Source organism: Manacus candei, unplaced genomic scaffold (genome assembly GCF_025592945.1).
Source record: "Manacus candei isolate 608988 ecotype Guabito, Panama unplaced genomic scaffold, ASM2559294v1 h1tg000050l, whole genome shotgun sequence".
Taxonomy (NCBI): Eukaryota; Metazoa; Chordata; class Aves; order Passeriformes; family Pipridae; genus Manacus; species Manacus candei.
In genome coordinates, this window is record NW_026138098.1 from 3,652,559 (window position 1) to 3,670,203 (window position 17,645).

At 40.0% G+C, this 17,645-nt stretch overlaps 1 protein-coding gene and 1 long non-coding RNA gene across 4 annotated transcripts in view; one reads left to right on the forward strand and one right to left on the reverse strand.

Annotated features, from left to right (window-relative positions):
* Positions 1-17,645, forward strand: part of LOC127477212 (uncharacterized) — a 629,249-nt gene that overhangs the window by 97,906 nt on the left and 513,698 nt on the right. The gene's annotated exons all lie outside the window — the stretch shown is intronic.
* The window catches only part of CHST15 (carbohydrate sulfotransferase 15), a 68,736-nt gene that overhangs the window by 14,737 nt on the left and 36,354 nt on the right, over positions 1-17,645 (reverse strand). For all 3 annotated transcript variants that reach the window (XM_051801168.1, XM_051801165.1, XM_051801166.1), the window contains exons 2-3: positions 4,019-5,081; positions 2,933-3,272 (exon numbers count right to left, since the gene is read on the reverse strand). In XM_051801168.1, the coding sequence (XP_051657128.1) occupies positions 2,933-3,272; positions 4,019-4,561 (883 nt within the window). In that variant the 5' untranslated portion in view covers positions 4,562-5,081. The remainder of the gene's footprint in view (positions 1-2,932; positions 3,273-4,018; positions 5,082-17,645) is intronic.

Genomic DNA, 17,645 nt, shown 5'->3' on the forward strand with positions numbered 1-17,645 from the left:
TTTTTTCCTTTATTTTTAAATAGCAACCATTAGGTAATGTACTTTTGAGGCAGAATGAAAGGACCAAGCCACCAGGAGCAAACTTAATCTCTCGTTCTCAGTGGCAGAGAGCTTGAGATGATCAGAAGGTCATCTCTACAGATCCCTCTCCCATGAGATCACAAGCTCTGCAATCTTTCCTCATTCTCAAGCTTTACAAAACAACTTCAAAAAATTTAATTATGCAAAGAATGTTCTCTTCAAGGATCAGCACTTGGTTCCCAGTGGCTGACCACAAGACTGTGCAAGTGGAGGGTTTGTGAATGCCAGTACAGAGATAGGAATTCACCCTTGTTCTCAAATTATGTGCACTCCAGCCTGGTTTGTTGCATTCTTCTGCCTGTTTGGTAGGTCAAGTTCTGAGTTTCAGTGAGCCTAGTCTTGCTTTAGTGAGGTTGGATGTGCTTCCTCCTCCAACATTCATTCCAAGCATTTATTTTGATGTTAATGTAAGTGGAGAGAACTATTTAGGATAAAACATTTTAGCTTAACATATCAGTTCGGTTCAGCCTTTCTTGCCAGCACTCTCATGGAACACAAAATCTTCCACAGCTGGCTTTGCTGACAGTGTCTGCATCTACAAACCCAGACTCAGCAGCACAGCATCCTCAACTGGAAAGTGTCCAAGCCTAAAATGGCCTTTTTTCACTGATCTGACTTTCCACCTTCAGAGCAGGAGGTAATCCTTATCATTTGTGTTCAGCTCTGGGGCCTCAGTGTAAGGAGGATCTGGACCTGTTGGAGGGAGTCCAGAGGAGGCCACAGAGATGCTCTGAGAGCTGGAGCCCCTCTGCTCTGGATCCAGGTGGGGAGATGTGAGCCTGGAGAACAGAAGGTTTCAGGGAGACCTTAGAGCCCCTTCCAACGCCTAAAGGGGCTCCAAGAGAGCTGGAGAGGGACTCTAGACAAGGGCAAGGGGGAATGGCTTCCCACTGTCAGAGTACAAGGTTAAATGAGATATTGGGAAGAAATTCTTGACTGTGAGGGTGGTGAGGCCCTGGCACGGGTTGCCCAGAGAAGCTGTGGCTGCCCTTGGATCCCTGGAAGTGTCCAAGGCCAGGTTGGACAGGGCTTGGAGCAACCTGGGCTAGTGGAAGGTGTCCCTGCCAAAGCAAGGGGTGGAATGAAATGGTGTTTAAGGTCCCTTCCAGCCCAAACTATTCTATGATTCCATGTTTTGTCTTCAGTCAGCTGCTGACTGTGATGAACGAGTCCCTTTCATGGCTCTTCAAGGAGCTTGAAGATGCTTCTCTTGTTTGACTTGGTTTCACTCCTCAGTTCACATGGGTACCTCCAGTGTCTCTTAAACTGGTCCAAATTATCACAAAAGCAAAACTGTATTTTCATCATATTGCTTTAAATCTTAGTTTACAGAAAGTATTTATAAAATATTTAAAATACTTATTTTAGCAACTCTCTTATGGCATTGGCAAAGGGAAAAAATAGAAAATCTATGAACACAGCAAAATCATGAAATCCCCTCTCTGTGGCTGGGAAATTCTCCCCACCAAGCAGCAAGGAACAAATCCCTGTCTGCAGGAGCTCAAAGGTTCTTCTGGGATCCAGGACATGGGAAAGAAAGATGGCAATGACAAGACCACATGCAGGAGAAATAAAGAATTTAAGGTATGACCCCAAAACAAAGAACAGAAGCAGCACTGCAGGTGTCCCAATGCCTCAGAAAGTGGCCTTCCATCCCTGTAGACACAGCAGTTCATTAGAAGAGATATTTTCCCATTGCAAGAAAACTTAAAAAAGTTCCAAAGGAAAGTAGTGATTGAAGTCCTCATCAAGTGATCCTCCCCACAGCATTAAGTTTGTCCTTGTTCCCAAGGCAGTGTCTGCCATGAAGCAACAGCAAATGAAAAACAGAAACAAAGATGTCCCTAAAATAACCATTATCTTCCTCTCAGAAACAGTAAAATCACTGAAAAGCCTGTCATCTTTGATACCAAAGTCATACAAAGTGAGGGCATGCCAGCACTGATCAACTAGACTCAGTGGGAAAATCCAGTGCCCGGGTGGAATACTCATCCACATTTGGAGGGAGCCACTAAGCACACAGCAGGAAGGAATTGAAAATGGCTCTTCTGTGGCTCATCTAGTCTCTAACCACAAGACTGACCTTCCCTGGCATCCAGAGAAGAGAGCAGTAGAAGGAGATAAACACTTCAGACCGATGAAACAACGTGCTCAGCCCCACTGCCCCGAGACAGCCTCTGAAGGTGCAATCATGAGGGGCGGATGCGTTTTGCTCAGCTGGCCGTAACCTCAGCTACTCAAATCTTCCTTCAGAGACAGAGGGTGACCTCATGAAATATTGATGTCACCCAGGAAAAGAACATCGAAAATATGTGAAGGTTCCTTGGCGTGAGAGAGATTTCTCATGCAGAGCATCTTGACTGTTCAATGTTGACTGAAGCAGCAACACTAATGAAGCTCCTATCACAGCTGTGTTTATTGAACCATAAAGACTGAACCCACTCACATTTTAAATACTAGCCCATCATTTATTCATGTGAGAAAGCCTTTACAGAATTTTGCAACACAAAACTATTGCTGCTGTTCTCCAACTCCCCCATCAAAACCTAGTAGCTCGTCTTCTTGCCTTTACGAATTCACAGGGTTCACGAATATCTTGTGGATTTTTTTTTCCCTAGATCTTCCAAATCACTGCAAACAAAGCAAATGAAACGTGCACGGTCTCGAAAGGTTTAACCCAAAATGTAGGCTGAAACGTCCCGAGCATCCGCCACCTGGAATTCTCAAAACTATCAACTCCAGTGGTTTCTGGGCAAGCCAAGAAGGAGCAAACCTATAAACTTCATCCCAAATGTGTACGAAAGTTTAGGAGACACAACTTGCCTGGATACCAGAGGACATGTTCACTCACCAAAGCGCTTTCTTGTCCACCAGTGGGGCTCTTTGATAGCTGAGAACCGGACCTCGGGGTGCAGCCTGAGCCGGTCATACAGGTCCGTGGTGCCACACTTGGGCTGGCCAATGATGTAGAAATGGGGCAGGCAGCGCAGGCGATAGTGTTTGCCCTTGTAATGGTACAAGTGGTTCCAAAATACCTTCCTGAGGTAATCGAAGAAGATCCGAAAGCGCTTTGAATACAGTGCATAAGAGTTTGTTGCATAAGGGTCTGTGGTTGTGTTCCCTCTGTACTCTTCATACCAACAAGGGTTCTTGCTATTTGGAAGGAATTTATTAGGAATTACTGAAAACATCTGCAACATAAAGAACAACAATTTCAGTCAAGGCAGCAAACAACCAACAGTTATTTTCTTGCTTAGCATAGTGAGAATAGAAACACTACGTGGATATTTTTAACTCTTATTTTTTTAAATACAAAGCTGACCCCACTTATTGCTTCTAATGACACCAGAACCAAATCCAGTACAAACTGTTGGACTGAGAGAGAAGTATTTAGAAATCCTTTTATTTTAAGGCCAGAAAGGGCCTCGATAATCCTCCAACTCCTCTCCAGCCCCAGGAAGTGAATTTTAAACTCAAACATGTAATACTCAGATCAAATTACCTTCCAGTTTTTAGCTCTGCAATACAAGGTGTGCAATGACCAGGTTTGCAGGAAGGAACACTGGTAAGCATTTATTAGAAAGCCTCTTTTCTCATTTATCATTTAAGGTGACAGGTAGATCTAAGTCACAATGATTTTGTATAAGACAAGGTAAAAATTCAATGAGGATGTACAGTTATGGGAATACTGCCTGATTTTTTGCTTCAAGTGTCAAGACCACTTACATGACACATCCATTCTGCCCATGACTCAGAAGGACGTGATCTACAGTGTCAGCTTTACAGATGGTGTAAATCAGGAGACTCTAGATGGTGTTAATCACTATATGAACATGTAAGCAGTGGCACTTTTTGATATGTAGGTAAAAGATTGATCCAAAAGTTCTGAAATAAGGAAATACAAAGCAGTTTAAGACGTGCTTCAATTCATACTTACATGTGGCTCTTGTTTCCTCAGTTCTCCTAAATCGGGGCGCTGCCTCGTGATAAACTCTATCTTTGAAGTAATGGTGTCAATAATTAATTTAATGCTTGAGTAATCCTTTACATATGAAATATTCATTTTTGAAGGCTGGTAATGGTCTTTCATGTCACTAAGGCTTTCATTGTCCATTAAGCTTGGATTGCTTGCAAAAGCTCCGTAATGGAAGGGAGACGGTATTAACAGCAGGCCATGCTTGGCTCCAGTCAGTATGTAGGATACCATCACCAGAGTCATTACAATCAACCCAAACATCAGGCTGCATAGCTTCCCCTTCCTCAAGCAGAAAAATCCATTCCAGCTCTCACAGTGGTCAGTCCTTACTTCCAAAACTGCGAGCCACTTCATCTGCTTGCTGTCGGTGTACAAAGGGATCTTGTTTTCCCCTTTGCAAACAGGACACTTCTGGTTATTGTGATCAGGCCCACGGCATCTGAAACACTGTCTGTGCAAGTCATTTGGTAATAAATGTATGCAACAATTAATACAATACCTCATATTACTGCCATTAAACTCCTATATTAATGAGCCAAGTGCAGCCATAAAAATGTTTCTGAAGCGTGTGAGTCATCTTCTGTAAGTCTGAAATTGTTTAATTCCTTGAGTGATTCTGCAGCTACTCAGCAACGCAAAAGGACAGGTTCAAACCAGAATAAAAAGTGACATGTGTCACATAAAGAGAAAAAAAAAACAACCACCAAGACATAAAAATAGATGTACTCTGGGTGTAGTTTCCAAAAATTTGGCTCAGTAAGAGGAATGTGGCGAAGTAACAATCAGCTGCAAAACTGGCTCAAGTTTTTCCCATTGAACAGAACGAGAAGGAAGAAAAATTGTTACATAGTGTGAAAATATGCAAAAAACAAAAATAACTCATTGTCCTCTGATTTCTGTTGGAATAGGCAAATATGGGCAGAAATTTCCAGGTTTTCTTAAAATAAGAAGGTTCCAAGCCAGACTACTGCTACTGGAGGCTTCATCTTCCCAGAGATGGTTCCAAAGGTTTGCACTGTACAACCTAAAGAAACAAAAACAGATATATAGATATACACAGACATAATATCTACATTCCCCTTCATTCAAAGCCATAACAAAGCACAAGTAACTTCACAATTCTATTGGAGAGATGTCTTCTGTTTGCCAAGTGTATTAATTACAGCATTCATGATATTAATCCCAGGGAACATTTGGCTCCAGGTTCACAGTGAGCTGCCCTTGCTTTTCAATCACCCATCTGCTCACATCAAGGACTGGTTGCTGCCACAGGTAAAACTACACAACTTCCCACATCTGCTCACTAACCTATCTAACAGATCTTAATCTGCTCCTGAAATATGGGAGCATTTTTGGACAGTGTCCAGTAACACAGGTTTAAATAATTACACTCTGTCTCTATGTGGGGACCTTAAATTAACTGTCCTGAAGTCAGGCAGGATCCTATTTAAGAGAACAAGGCAGAGATAAGATAACAGTCTCCTATCAAATATATGAGATAAAAAACCAAGCAAAAAACCCAATAGCCATGAGTAAAACATTCAGAAAATTGAAGTGAGTAAAAATCAGACACAAGGAAAGGCTAATGACAGGATCTCAGGTTTCTGGAGCAAATGATGGGTCCCCTTATTACACCTTATAACATGCTCAATCAGAGAAGTATTTTCATTACTATTATGAGTCCCTACAACTTGATTATTTTTCCTTTAGCTCTATCAACACCTATTTTTGATTCTTAAGAAACATTGCTATAACTCTAGATAATAATTCCTGTTTCATTCCTACAAAATTATCCTGATCAAATCGGGCAGTCACTTCAGATTAATCATCTTCCCTCTAGCTGTGTTTTTGTTATGAGACAAAGTGCTTTTGTAAAAATTATTTATATTCTTGATGTTTCTCCCACGTAACACTGACACATGTTAGAGGCTTTCTGCAATCAGAGCAGGTAGGTTGTGTCTCAGGGACTCAAGAATAATTAGATAAATATTGAACAAAAGTATTTGCAAAATAGTTTCCTAACAAAAAAAAAAAAAAAAAAAAGTTCATTTCCTTAATGAGTTAATTCTCTAAGTCAGATGAGACAGACAGAAGTCATGGCATAATCATTCCTGACTATATTTAAACCAAAGGGAAAGAAATCAGTGAAAGACTTCTCAAAGAAACTAATCTTAAAAACTTCTCCCAAGGAACAGAGTTGTGATGATTTTGACAGAAATCTGAATGATTGGAGAGACGAAATCAGATTCACTGTAACATTAAACCTGGAAAGTTTGTGCTTTCTTATACATAAAATATCCCCCCAATGAATGTTCAAAAGAAAGACTTTGATGGTTGTCCAAACACAATCAATGGTCCTAATGGTTGGAGAGGAGGAGGACAAGAAAGGGATGTCCTGACAAGAAGTGAAAGGTTTCCTCTTTACAAAGAAATATTTCAGGCAGCAATGAGACACCTGAGTAAAGATTTTCAAAGATGAAGTAAAGAAGGCAGAAGTAGTGTCAGGGCAGATTCAGGTGCCACCCACAGAGGCAATAGAGGAAATGAAAACAGAAATAGTTCTAAAAAAAAAAAAAAAAAGAACTTGCAAAAAAAGAGAGGATGGAGATGAGAGCCTTCATCACAAATGGTAGGAAAAGGGAGGTGGAAAAAAAGCCCCTCTTAAAAAAGATCCACGAAGAAGTGGCTACAGGTTACAGCAGTACCTGTAAAAGATTTGGTAACCACAAGGTGCCCTGTAGCATCTCTTCACTTAAATTAATCATGTGCTATACGTTTGTTTTTATGTTTCTTTTCCTAATCCTTTTACCCTGAACTACTTCACTCTGACCCCCGGTGAGTATCTCAATACTCTCCCAGACCTCTGCTCTCCAGCTCCATAGGTGTTTATTTTCAGAGAGATTATGTTACTATGTTACTACAGTTTTGTTTTCAGAGGGACCACAGTTACTATGCACTGTTTACGTAGAATAAAGAAAAAAATACAATTTCCATTCCTCTTCTAACAGGGATCTGAAACCTGCTCAGTGATACTGATTGAATGGATTTATCTGAGTCTTATAGAATCTATTTTTTTTCTATTATCTAGGTTTGTGTGTTTGATATTAACTCTCAAATTTTTTAAAAGAGCAATCAGAGATGCATTAATGAATACAGAGCACAGGATCTTATAAAAACCACATAACATTCTCTGTCCTTTCTTGTGCCCATTTGTGTGTTAATAAAATGGACTGGAATTCATTAAGCCCTTCCCAGATGCAGACACTTCTCATGAAAATCTGCTACAAATATTACAGACTCAAGGAAAAACCATGTTAACCACATATTTGACAGCTAAACTAAATGGTTTATCAGGAAGCTGATACAAGGGAAGAAAAGAGAAATATGTTTAGGCTACAGTAAAACTGAGATCTTAATCACAACCATAACTCATGTATACACACTACAACAGGCTGTTTAATTAAATGATCAGTTTGATGACCTATTACAGGGCAATATGACAGATTACTCAGCTAATAGAATAGAGACATTGAGCTCATTTTTTTTAATAACTGCTAGTTGCCAATGTACCATTTTACACGATCTTCCACCGTCCTGTTCATGTAATAAAAAAAAAAATAAAAATTAAATAAACATATAAAAGTCAGGATAAAATTCCCTACTGCCACTCCCTCCTCTTTGCCAGGAAGCTTTTAACAGAAGTTCATTCCCCAGCAATTTGCCACACCACGAAGGATGCTCGCCAGAAGGGCAGGATCTTCCCCCAGCCCTCATTTTCCTCATCCACCCCATGAAATCAAGACATTTACAGAATCTTTTTGTTTGTTTGTTCCTTCCATTCAACATTCCCAGCAGTCATAACCACAGCCACCAACACACATCACCTTTTTTACATCTCACTGCTGAGAGCAGAAGGATTGCAGCAGAAGGAAGGCTGTGAGACTTGAGCTGGCAATAAACCATGTGTGCCTTTTTATATTTTAGTTGCAAAACTGCTGTCTGTTCACTGGCAGAATATTACTCTCTTTACACAACCAGCAGTGTCTTTGTATATTGAATAATGTAGCATGTAATTTCCTCTTGTCGAGGTGAACAGTGAATTATTTATGACCTTGTCTATATGGCATTTGTCTGCTGTACATTAACGTGTGTCAGCTCTAACCACAAAGCAGAAATCAGCATCAACCTTTGCAAGCTCCTTGGCCCTAAGCAATCCTCCTCAGAAAAATAAGGATCTTTGGGAAATACCCTAACTAGGAAACATGGATATACAAGATGACACACAGCAGAAAGGGGGGAAAAGGAATAGCTGTCTTAGGTTTCTATATGTTCCCACTGAAGCCCAGGGCACCTGAATCACTGTTTCAAACTGAAGGAGGCTCAAGCTAACAAATATATTTCTATGCAGCAGAGAACTTAATAACAAACAGGTGAGCCCTTTACTTGGCTAGTTTCCCTGTGCAATTCCTTCATTCTGTAAGAGGAGGAGCCCTTGGATGCTCAGGATGCAGGAGAAAAGGCTAGGAGGTAACACTTGCAGCTACCACGAAAGCAAACAGCAAAAGGCTGAGCTCCCTGCTGGAGCTTAACACCAAACTTCTGAAAATGCAGTATCCAGCATACCCTACTCATCCCCAGGTGGGAAGCTGAATAGGGTAAAAAGAGAAAATACCCCTAAAATAAAACATGCAAGACTTTTCATCATTCACGTGGTTTTGTTGACTATATAAAAATATTTCAAGTTCTATTTAATTTCTACTAAATAAACATTTAATAAAACTCCTCCCTTTTCTCTTAAAGGATTGTAAGGGAAGACTGCAATCAAACTGGCTATGGAATCACAGAAACATGGAATCATTGAGGCTGGAAAAGCCCTTTCAGACCATCAAGTCCAAGTGTTAACTCAGCATTGCCAAGGCCACCGCTAACCCACGGCCCCAAGTGCCACATCTACATGGGTTTAAATCCCTCCAGGGACAGGGACTCCACCACTGCCCTGGGCAGCTGCTCCAGGGCTGGACAACTCTTTCAGAGAGGAAGTTTTCCTTAATATCCAACCTAAACTTCCCTGTTGCAACTTGAGGCCATTTCCTCCTGTCCAAACCCTTGGGGGAAGAAATCAAGAGTCTATAAGAAGAAATTGCTTTCATATGATCAGTCATATAACTACAACTCTCCTCTCAACTATGAATAAGATAAAACAGATGGAACAGATTTTACATGCATATACATCTTCTGGATATCTAAGTGTATGACCTGTTTTTCAGGTCACCAGCCTTAATATTTAATATGCTTTCCTGTCTGTCATAATTCTTTAAAACAAAGATAAAACAAACTTTTTCTAGTACTCTCCAGGCTAAATTTTGTACTAGTCTTGTTATTTTTAATCATATTCAGCTTCTCCTACCACCACATGAAAGGGTAGCATGCTGTTAACCAATTATAAACACACTTCAAGTACCCCAGTAACATATTTCCCAGCTTGGGGTTTAACTGCTTCTCTGGTTTATGTCAGTGGAGCTACAGCACTTTGTTTCCCCTCTTCACACAGTATAATTAAAACCTGGAACTCACTGAGGCCAAAACTGTGAATGTGTTTGAAAGACATTAGACAATTAATGGAGTGTAACTCTACCAATGGTTGCTATCCTCAATTCCCAGAAGCTAGAAAGGGATGGGGATCAGAGAAATCTATGAATACCTGTTCTTGCACTCTTTTACTCCCTATTTATTTCTGGCCAGAGGCAGAAGGGAGGGGAACAGGTGTCTGTGCCAGTTGAATATTTCAGGTAAAATAGTTGTGTTGGGTAGGTCACAGCCTAAAATATGGATGTCTAAGGCAAATCAGAAAATAATCCCTCAGCTCTCAGGTGAGATGGGATGAAGTCCAGCCAACGTCCCACAGCTGCAGCTCCCCCAAACAGGCTCCACATCTCACAAACCACACCTTCTATTTTCTTTCTGTCCTTTTTCCTATTGTCCCTCCAGTCAGGCATCACTTCAAGAATTTACCTGTTGGTGTGTTTATTAGAGCTGAGAGAAAATGGGCTCTTTTTCCCAAGGAATCCTATTACTTCCCATTAAAAGTAAAAAAACCCAGAACTATTAATATATGGAAACACAAGAGTGCTTCCTGTTCTTGCTCTATTGCAGCTGCCTGAAAGGTTGGAGCCAGGTGGGGGTCAGTCTCTTCTCCCAGTAACAAGTGAAAGGACAAGAGAAAATGGCCTCAGGTTGTGACAGGGAAGGTTTAGATTGGATATGAGGGAAAAATTTTTCACTGGAACATGGAAGTGGTGGAGTCACCATCCCTGGAGGGATTTAAAAGTCATGGGACTTGGGGAATGAGTTAGTGGTGGTCTTGGCAGTGCTGGGGGGATGGTGGGACTCCATGGTCTGAGAGGGCTTTTCCAACACAAATGGTTCTTTGATTCTAAGTTGTGATGTTTGTTATTTATCCACAATATCAGAAGTAGTTGCATCACAAGAAGACACTTCAGCTGAAGCATCACCCAATACAGACACATGGAATCTGTCCTCTGCAGCAGGTAACCCTTGCCTCCCTTCTTTTTTTCATTTGAAAGCTACAGATGCTATAAAAATAAGGCTAAACACCTTTAGCAAAAAACAAACAAGCAAAAGATTAGGCAAAAGAGAATACTACTGGATCTCATATGGTCAGTAATTTCTGAAGGAGCACATGGCTTCTAATTTAATATATCTAATGACATTCTTCAAGTAATAGCTTTGTTGTTTTATCCATAGTCTCCTAACTGTTTCCACTAATCTGGAGAAATATTCTTATTGCCAAAGTGCCCTCCCTGCCAAATCAGGAAGGTTTGTTTCATTCAAGTTCTCAGTTTGCACTGCTGCTGGTTTCTGAAATCTCAGCGCAAAGCTGATCCCACGCCCTCCACGAACACTCCAGAAATAAACTTCCCTTTGGAAATATTTCACTCTCCAAAGCTGCTGTGAAGACAAGGCTGTCATTAGTCACAAAAAGCTGTGGGTCTGTGAGTGAAACGCTGCCCACAGTCGTACAATGATAAACTTTCCGTGACTCACATCAAGAGGAATGGAAACATGAAAGGGCAAAGTGAGGCTGGTAGAGTAAAATCCTCATAAAATTTTCATAGGGAAAAAAAAAAAACCAAAACCAACCCAAAATATTTAGTAGCAATGCAGCACAACCATGTAATTCATTTTCCATTCCTCCATCACCCATTGCAACCTTGTCCACAGCAACAGGGACCAGCTTTGTCCCTGTACAACAGCAATTTTTTAGCCAATGCAGGATAAATTTATGACTCTGGACACAGAAAACCCGCAAAACTTTACAATTATGGACACTTTTTAGCTATCAAGCTTACTGGAAATTATTTGAATTGAACTAAACTACAGGCAGCACAAGGATTTTTGCTCTTAGACACCATCTGTTCAGAACAACCCAGAGTATTTGTACAAGTGTAATGAAGTATTTGTACAGAGGGAGGAAGTTCATCCTGTTAGTGGGCAGGTTGTACCATTTAAATACAATAAAAAAACAGTAGAAGTAATAAAACCTGAGCTAAATTAAAAAAAAAAAAAAAAAGAAGGAAATTATGTAAGGAAAGGAGATAAATAATTGTAGATTTTCTCTGTCTTGCTTGTTGGACACATTTGGCTCCTCAAGTTAACATTTTTTGAAATAAACCTTGCCTGAACTCACATCTATTTACCTCAGAGAAATCAGCAAGCTGCCAGAAAGAAGATATGTCAATAAAATGAGGATCATGAATCACTGACCTCTGCGAACTTCTGGTAAAAAAAAATATGAGAAAAAAAAAACCAAACAAAACAATAAAAAAAAACCCAAAATGCAATTGCAGTGATTTAGAAAAGCCACAGGACTCATTACAAAGCTCAGCAACCTCCTGCAGACTGAAGTTATGTAAAGCTCCTTTATTTACTTAACCCCCCTAATTTTTAAAAAAATCATCAATAAATGCAACTCCCAAGAAATTATATAAACCCAATACAACCATTTTCACGGCAATCAGTTGGAAAACAGCTACATTCTCAAAGGGGGAATATGTGGTCACGACCCATAATTATACATTCAACCTGTTGAACAACTGCTGCACTTTTGTCCAAACACAAAATAATCTTTAAAGAACCCAGTTCTGGGGCTTCTTAAAGCCAAAGAAAACCTCCTGAATCCCCACTGAATCAGCAATCTAGCCTAAATAACAACTGTGGCTTCTTCCATAACCCAGCTGGTTTCTTTCTCAAAATCTAATCCAAACACAATCTGCTCCTTCCTCATCAATATACTCCCAAAGAAAATGCGAGAGTGGAACAAATGAAATGCTCCACGTGCAAAAAAAAATAATTCAGCAAACTCCCCTAAAATCAGCATCAGGGTGGTTGTTTCAATCACATAAGGATGACTCTTATTATTTGTGCTGCAATGCTCAGGAAACAGTTACTGAGATTGAATCACCACTCAATTAAGGCATAAACACTGCCTGAATAAACAGATTCTTGGAAGCAAGGAAAAAAGAGGGAGGGAGTGGGAAGGGGAGTTCCCTGTCCTGGATCAGCTACAGCAGGGTCATGGCCTCCCCCAGAAACCTGTTATTACACCTGAAGTCTTGTGCAGGTTCCTGGAAATTACCAAGGTCCAGCTTCTTGTACTCCTGATGTGCCACATCCACATGTTTTGACATTATTGTTTGATCTGCCTCGAAAATGTGAAAACGATAAAGCTTGATATTACCCATTTTTAAACTATTTTTCAGCAGAAAAAAACCCACTAATTGTATATAATTATTTCCATACTCTTGCTTTCTATTTTATCTGATTTAAATAAATCTAGATTCAGATTCATCATTTATTTTTGGGTTACTTGCAGAATAAACAATGCAGGCAGGAAAATAAAATAGGATAAAAGTCAGCCAACCTCTGGCCTACTGATAAACTCTGAGCTAAATTCTCCCTTTTCAATCCAAACTAGCACAGAGGTTTAGAAGATAACAAACTGGTTTCTCCACATTGAAGGCAGGGATGAGATTTCCCCAACAGCTCCACCACAGTAACACCCGTCTCAGATCCACACAAAGTCATTTTCCAAAAGCTATTCCCACTCAAGATTTATATGGAACAGTAGGGATTTGGGGCATCAGCACTGCAGTGACTTCTCCAGAAACAAAGATCCAAAAACCCTGCAAGAAAAAATAAAAAGCACCACTAGCAGCCACCCAACCTGTGCCACCACAAAGCTCCACGAATCCCTCCCCTGTGTCAGGGCAGAGCTCCCAGGAACGTTTTAAATCTTTCTTCTTGTACAAACACGGAGCAAAGTCCTGTTTTGATGCATCTATAAGGATGCTCAGAGCAGGATTTTGCCTGTGGTACACACTGGCTTCTCTACTCTTGATCAAAACTTGCTGTCTACGATGTGCAACATCTCCAGCAATTCATCTTTTCCCTTCACTTAGTTCCTATTCATCTCACAGAGTGTCTTGCTACAGAATCACTGACAGATTTATCTTGACTATGAAAAAATTGCAAACTGTAAAAAAAAAACCAACCAAACCTGTGTCTTTACATAAAGTACTCCAGTGCATTTCTTCTCATAAAAAGCCACTTTAACCCAGTTTCAGAAATTATTAGGCATGGTCAAAGTTTAGTATCTTTATTTTTAACCCCCACAGTAACTGTGAGCAACCTCCCAGTATATCCTGCATGGTCCTTGAGATCATTCCATGGAAACAGTGGTAAACCAATGCATCCATCATGTGGGGCTCACAGATTCCTCTCCCAGAAATCTGGAACCAGATTAAAGAGTTCTGATATTCAAAATACAACCAGAAATCATATCTAGTTAACAAAAACCACTCGGTCCCTCATTAAAACGATCGAATCGCTGAGAGCCAGAATAGATTTAAAATACTGAAGTTAATGGGAGTTATTTTAATTTTTACCCCTTCCTAAGTGTATTTTCTTACATGTCCAGAAAAACACCAATGCCAAAATAAGATAAAGACAGATGTAGAAGGTTAAATAATGTATTCAGTGATTTAATTTCAGTGAGAATTCGTCATTATAAATTTGCCCTATATACTTTCTTTTGTTATATAGAGAAAAAGGAAAATAAGCCAAGAGCTCCCTGTGAAGGTACAGGGATCACCTGAACTACAGCTTCAGGTGCAGAAAGTAGACGTTTTATAAAGCTGGTCTTGCCACAGATGTTTTTATTACATTTTTAATAAGATCAAACATCTGTTGAAATTTCATTCCCAACACAAGGTATCACAACAGTTTACAATAATAGAAATTTTTACCTACCTGCTCTTTCAAGGAATACATCCCACTATCATCCCACAAGTCAGCCAAATTCCTGTTATGTGTACGAATGCAACAGGGAACCAGGAAGAATGAAGGCTGAATCTGTTATGAAGCTCTTTCACTCCAGTTATTTTTATCAAACAAATTGAGGAGGTTTGGGGGTAGGAAGGTGGGAAAAAATATCATCTCTAAATACAGCTCCCATCCACCCTGCAGTCAGGCTGTAATCAGAAATAAAAAAGTACTTATCTTCAGAAAATTCCCGAGGCAAAGAATGGGTCTGGTATTGACAGAGTTCACGTACCAAACCCAGCTGGTTTTTTGTTGCCTGTTTCTTTCTCTCAGTTGTCCATCCTGCTTTATTTTCAGGCTCCCATGCATGCTCATTGTTTAAGTCTCTGGAAAAATATCACTGCAATTTACTCAAACAGCTCTTCTGGAGCAACTTACTCAACAGAAACGTGGGTTTCCCTTCATGCAAAGCTCAGTTAGGTGAGGGTAACACTCTCACTTTCATCATCTTACCTGAACATGAGAAAAAGTTGTGGCTGCCCCATTCCTGGAAGTGTCCAAGGCCAGGTTGGATGGGGCTTGGAGCAACCTGGGCTAGTGGAAGGTGTCCCTGCCCGTGGCAGGGGGGTAAAACTTGATGGTCTTTAGGGTCTCTTACAACCCAAACTACTCTACGATTCTATGAGATTGCTCTGAACAGCCAATTTCTCTGTGTCAGCCACAACATGAGGTTCAAGCTACTGCTTCAGATTGAAGCACATGCCATCTACACCTCTAAGGACTGGGGAGGTGAACACCAAAGCCTCCTTGTGCTAAAGAAAAATAAACCTTCCCATTCAGTGTGCCAGCTGACTCTTATTCAAGGAAGAGATGGAGGGCTGGTGTAGCACAGTTGGATTTGCAGGAAAGAATCTTTTCAGTGCTGAAGAGTTATTTTAAGCCCAGGTCTTTGTCTCTTGCATTGATTACTGATCCAGAACAAGCACGTGGGAGAAAAACGTTCTCAGAGTATTTCCAATGTCCTGCCAAGCATTTTCAGCCTCGACATGCTGCAAAAATAGTGGGCATTCACAGTTATGTTACTCTGATTACCATCTTGTTCTTTTTACACATTTGATTTTACTTGATTTTAGCAGCTGCTGCCTCAGGTTGATTTAAAGTGAGAAACAAATTCTTTCCACCATCTGATCTCTAATACTTTCTACCACTTTGCAAGGGGGATGCAGTATAAATTGCTAACTCTTGTGGGTTGTGAGAGATCAGCTGCTAATTTGAGGCTGCTTTTGAGGGATGAATAACATTGTATGGAATAAATAGAATATGCATCACGTAATGCCTTCAGTGCCTGTTTATCTCATGGTGTGGTAAAATGGTTTACATGCAAAAATGCAACCAAGTGGTATCTGCTAGAATTCATTTGATACACCTTCACACTTCATAAATAAGCAGTTTTTCTGAAAGGGGATCAGTCTACATGATACTTCACTTTGCTTTAAACACAATATTGTTGTGACAATTCTAGAGCAACGTAACAGCTGCTCCTTTGATTTTTACTGGCTGGGAAGGGATTTTCCTCCACCTCCAAGCCGAATTTTCTCCATAAACTTTACTATCTTAAAGCAGTCATCTGAATTTTTTTCCCTTGTGACTCATATATGGTACCTTCTCCATGAGACATACATTAAAATGGATGGAAAAACGTGTCTCATCCATACATAAGTACCATGGAAGTGTTTTTTCATGAATAGAGCATTTCATCTTTCATCTAGTGCTGAGTGGGTGAAAGGAAACATACACAGCTGCATCCTGAAAAGACAAACTCAGCATTAGAGTCTGTCGTTAAAGTTTCTTGTAAATTCAAACAAAAATTAGTCAACTAAAACTATTCATTGATGCCAAATCAAAACTGGGGCTTTGTTTCAGCCCTTTTAAAAAAACAACCGCGTTCCAAGCTTAGTAGTAACTTTTATAAATGTTCAACAACTTTAATTCTTTAGAGCAATGACACATCAGATAAACCTCAGCCCATTAACCAAGAAACCACAGGTCTGTGCAGAGTGAATTAGACCCAAAGTCTGAAGTGCAGAACACAAAAAAAGAGCTAAGTAGTGTAAAAAAATTTCTAATTAGTCATCTCTGTAAGAGTCACACAGTATCACCAGTTAAAATTCTTGCAGGTAGCTTCTGGCTACACCTAATTAAGCAAAACCTTTCTTACATAGTATCATTATATTGCTTTCAGCTTCTGAGAAAAGTGTTTAATCTGCAGAAGTCGAGAACATTTGCTTCCAAAGTCTTCTACCACTATTCCTAAGTGTTTCATCCAAGACTTGGCTCCATCACTCATCTGTAGCACGTGCTCTTTAACCACACAAAAGTGCAAGACGTTTTTACTAACCAGCTTATAAAATACCATCATTGTGAAGACATTTCTGCAAGTTTATACTTTGGATTTTGCTGCCTATAAAAATACATGTTGTTAGCAGAGCACACACTCCATATGGAACCCAGTGCCATTTGATAATGGATTAAAACACTCATTACTGTCCTCTCCTATCTTTAGATCATCACATCTAAAGAACAACACTTCTATCACAAACTTCAAAGAAATTCAAGCATCTTAATTTGCTGATTTCCACTCTTAGACGAAAGAGGACGTGTTGCACTCTTTCACCAGCCTCTCAAAAATATCACAGCTCTTGATACTATTTCCATAACATGATAAAATCTAGCCCAGGAATCTTGCAGCTGCACAGAGACCCCAGTTTAAAACAGTAACAACAAAAGGGGAAAAATCTATGCTATGTGTGAAGCCCAGTAAGTAAACACTGTAATATCCAGAACAACAATAAGATAAATTTGTTCCTCAGCCACTGAGTGGTTCCCTGCCCTGACTTGGCTCCATATTCCTGCAGGTTTCACCCGTGTTTGGCTTCAGTTTACTTGTTTTCCACTCGGAAAGAACACAACCACAAATACCTTTTCATGCTTTACGTCGCACTTAAGCTGGCCTGCAGATTGTAAACAAACAGGATAAAAATCTGAGAACGTTCTTTACTGAATTTCCATGAAAAGAAACCAGCAGGGGAAAAAAAATAAAAAAATCAAAACCCCAACTCTGCATAATGATGAATGTACCAAGAGAAATTTGGCACGCACTCCCTCACACCCTGCTTCTTCTGCAACATTTTCTGTAATATAAAGACAACATTTAGCCCAGCAAACTAGATGGTCTTTATTTGTGGGC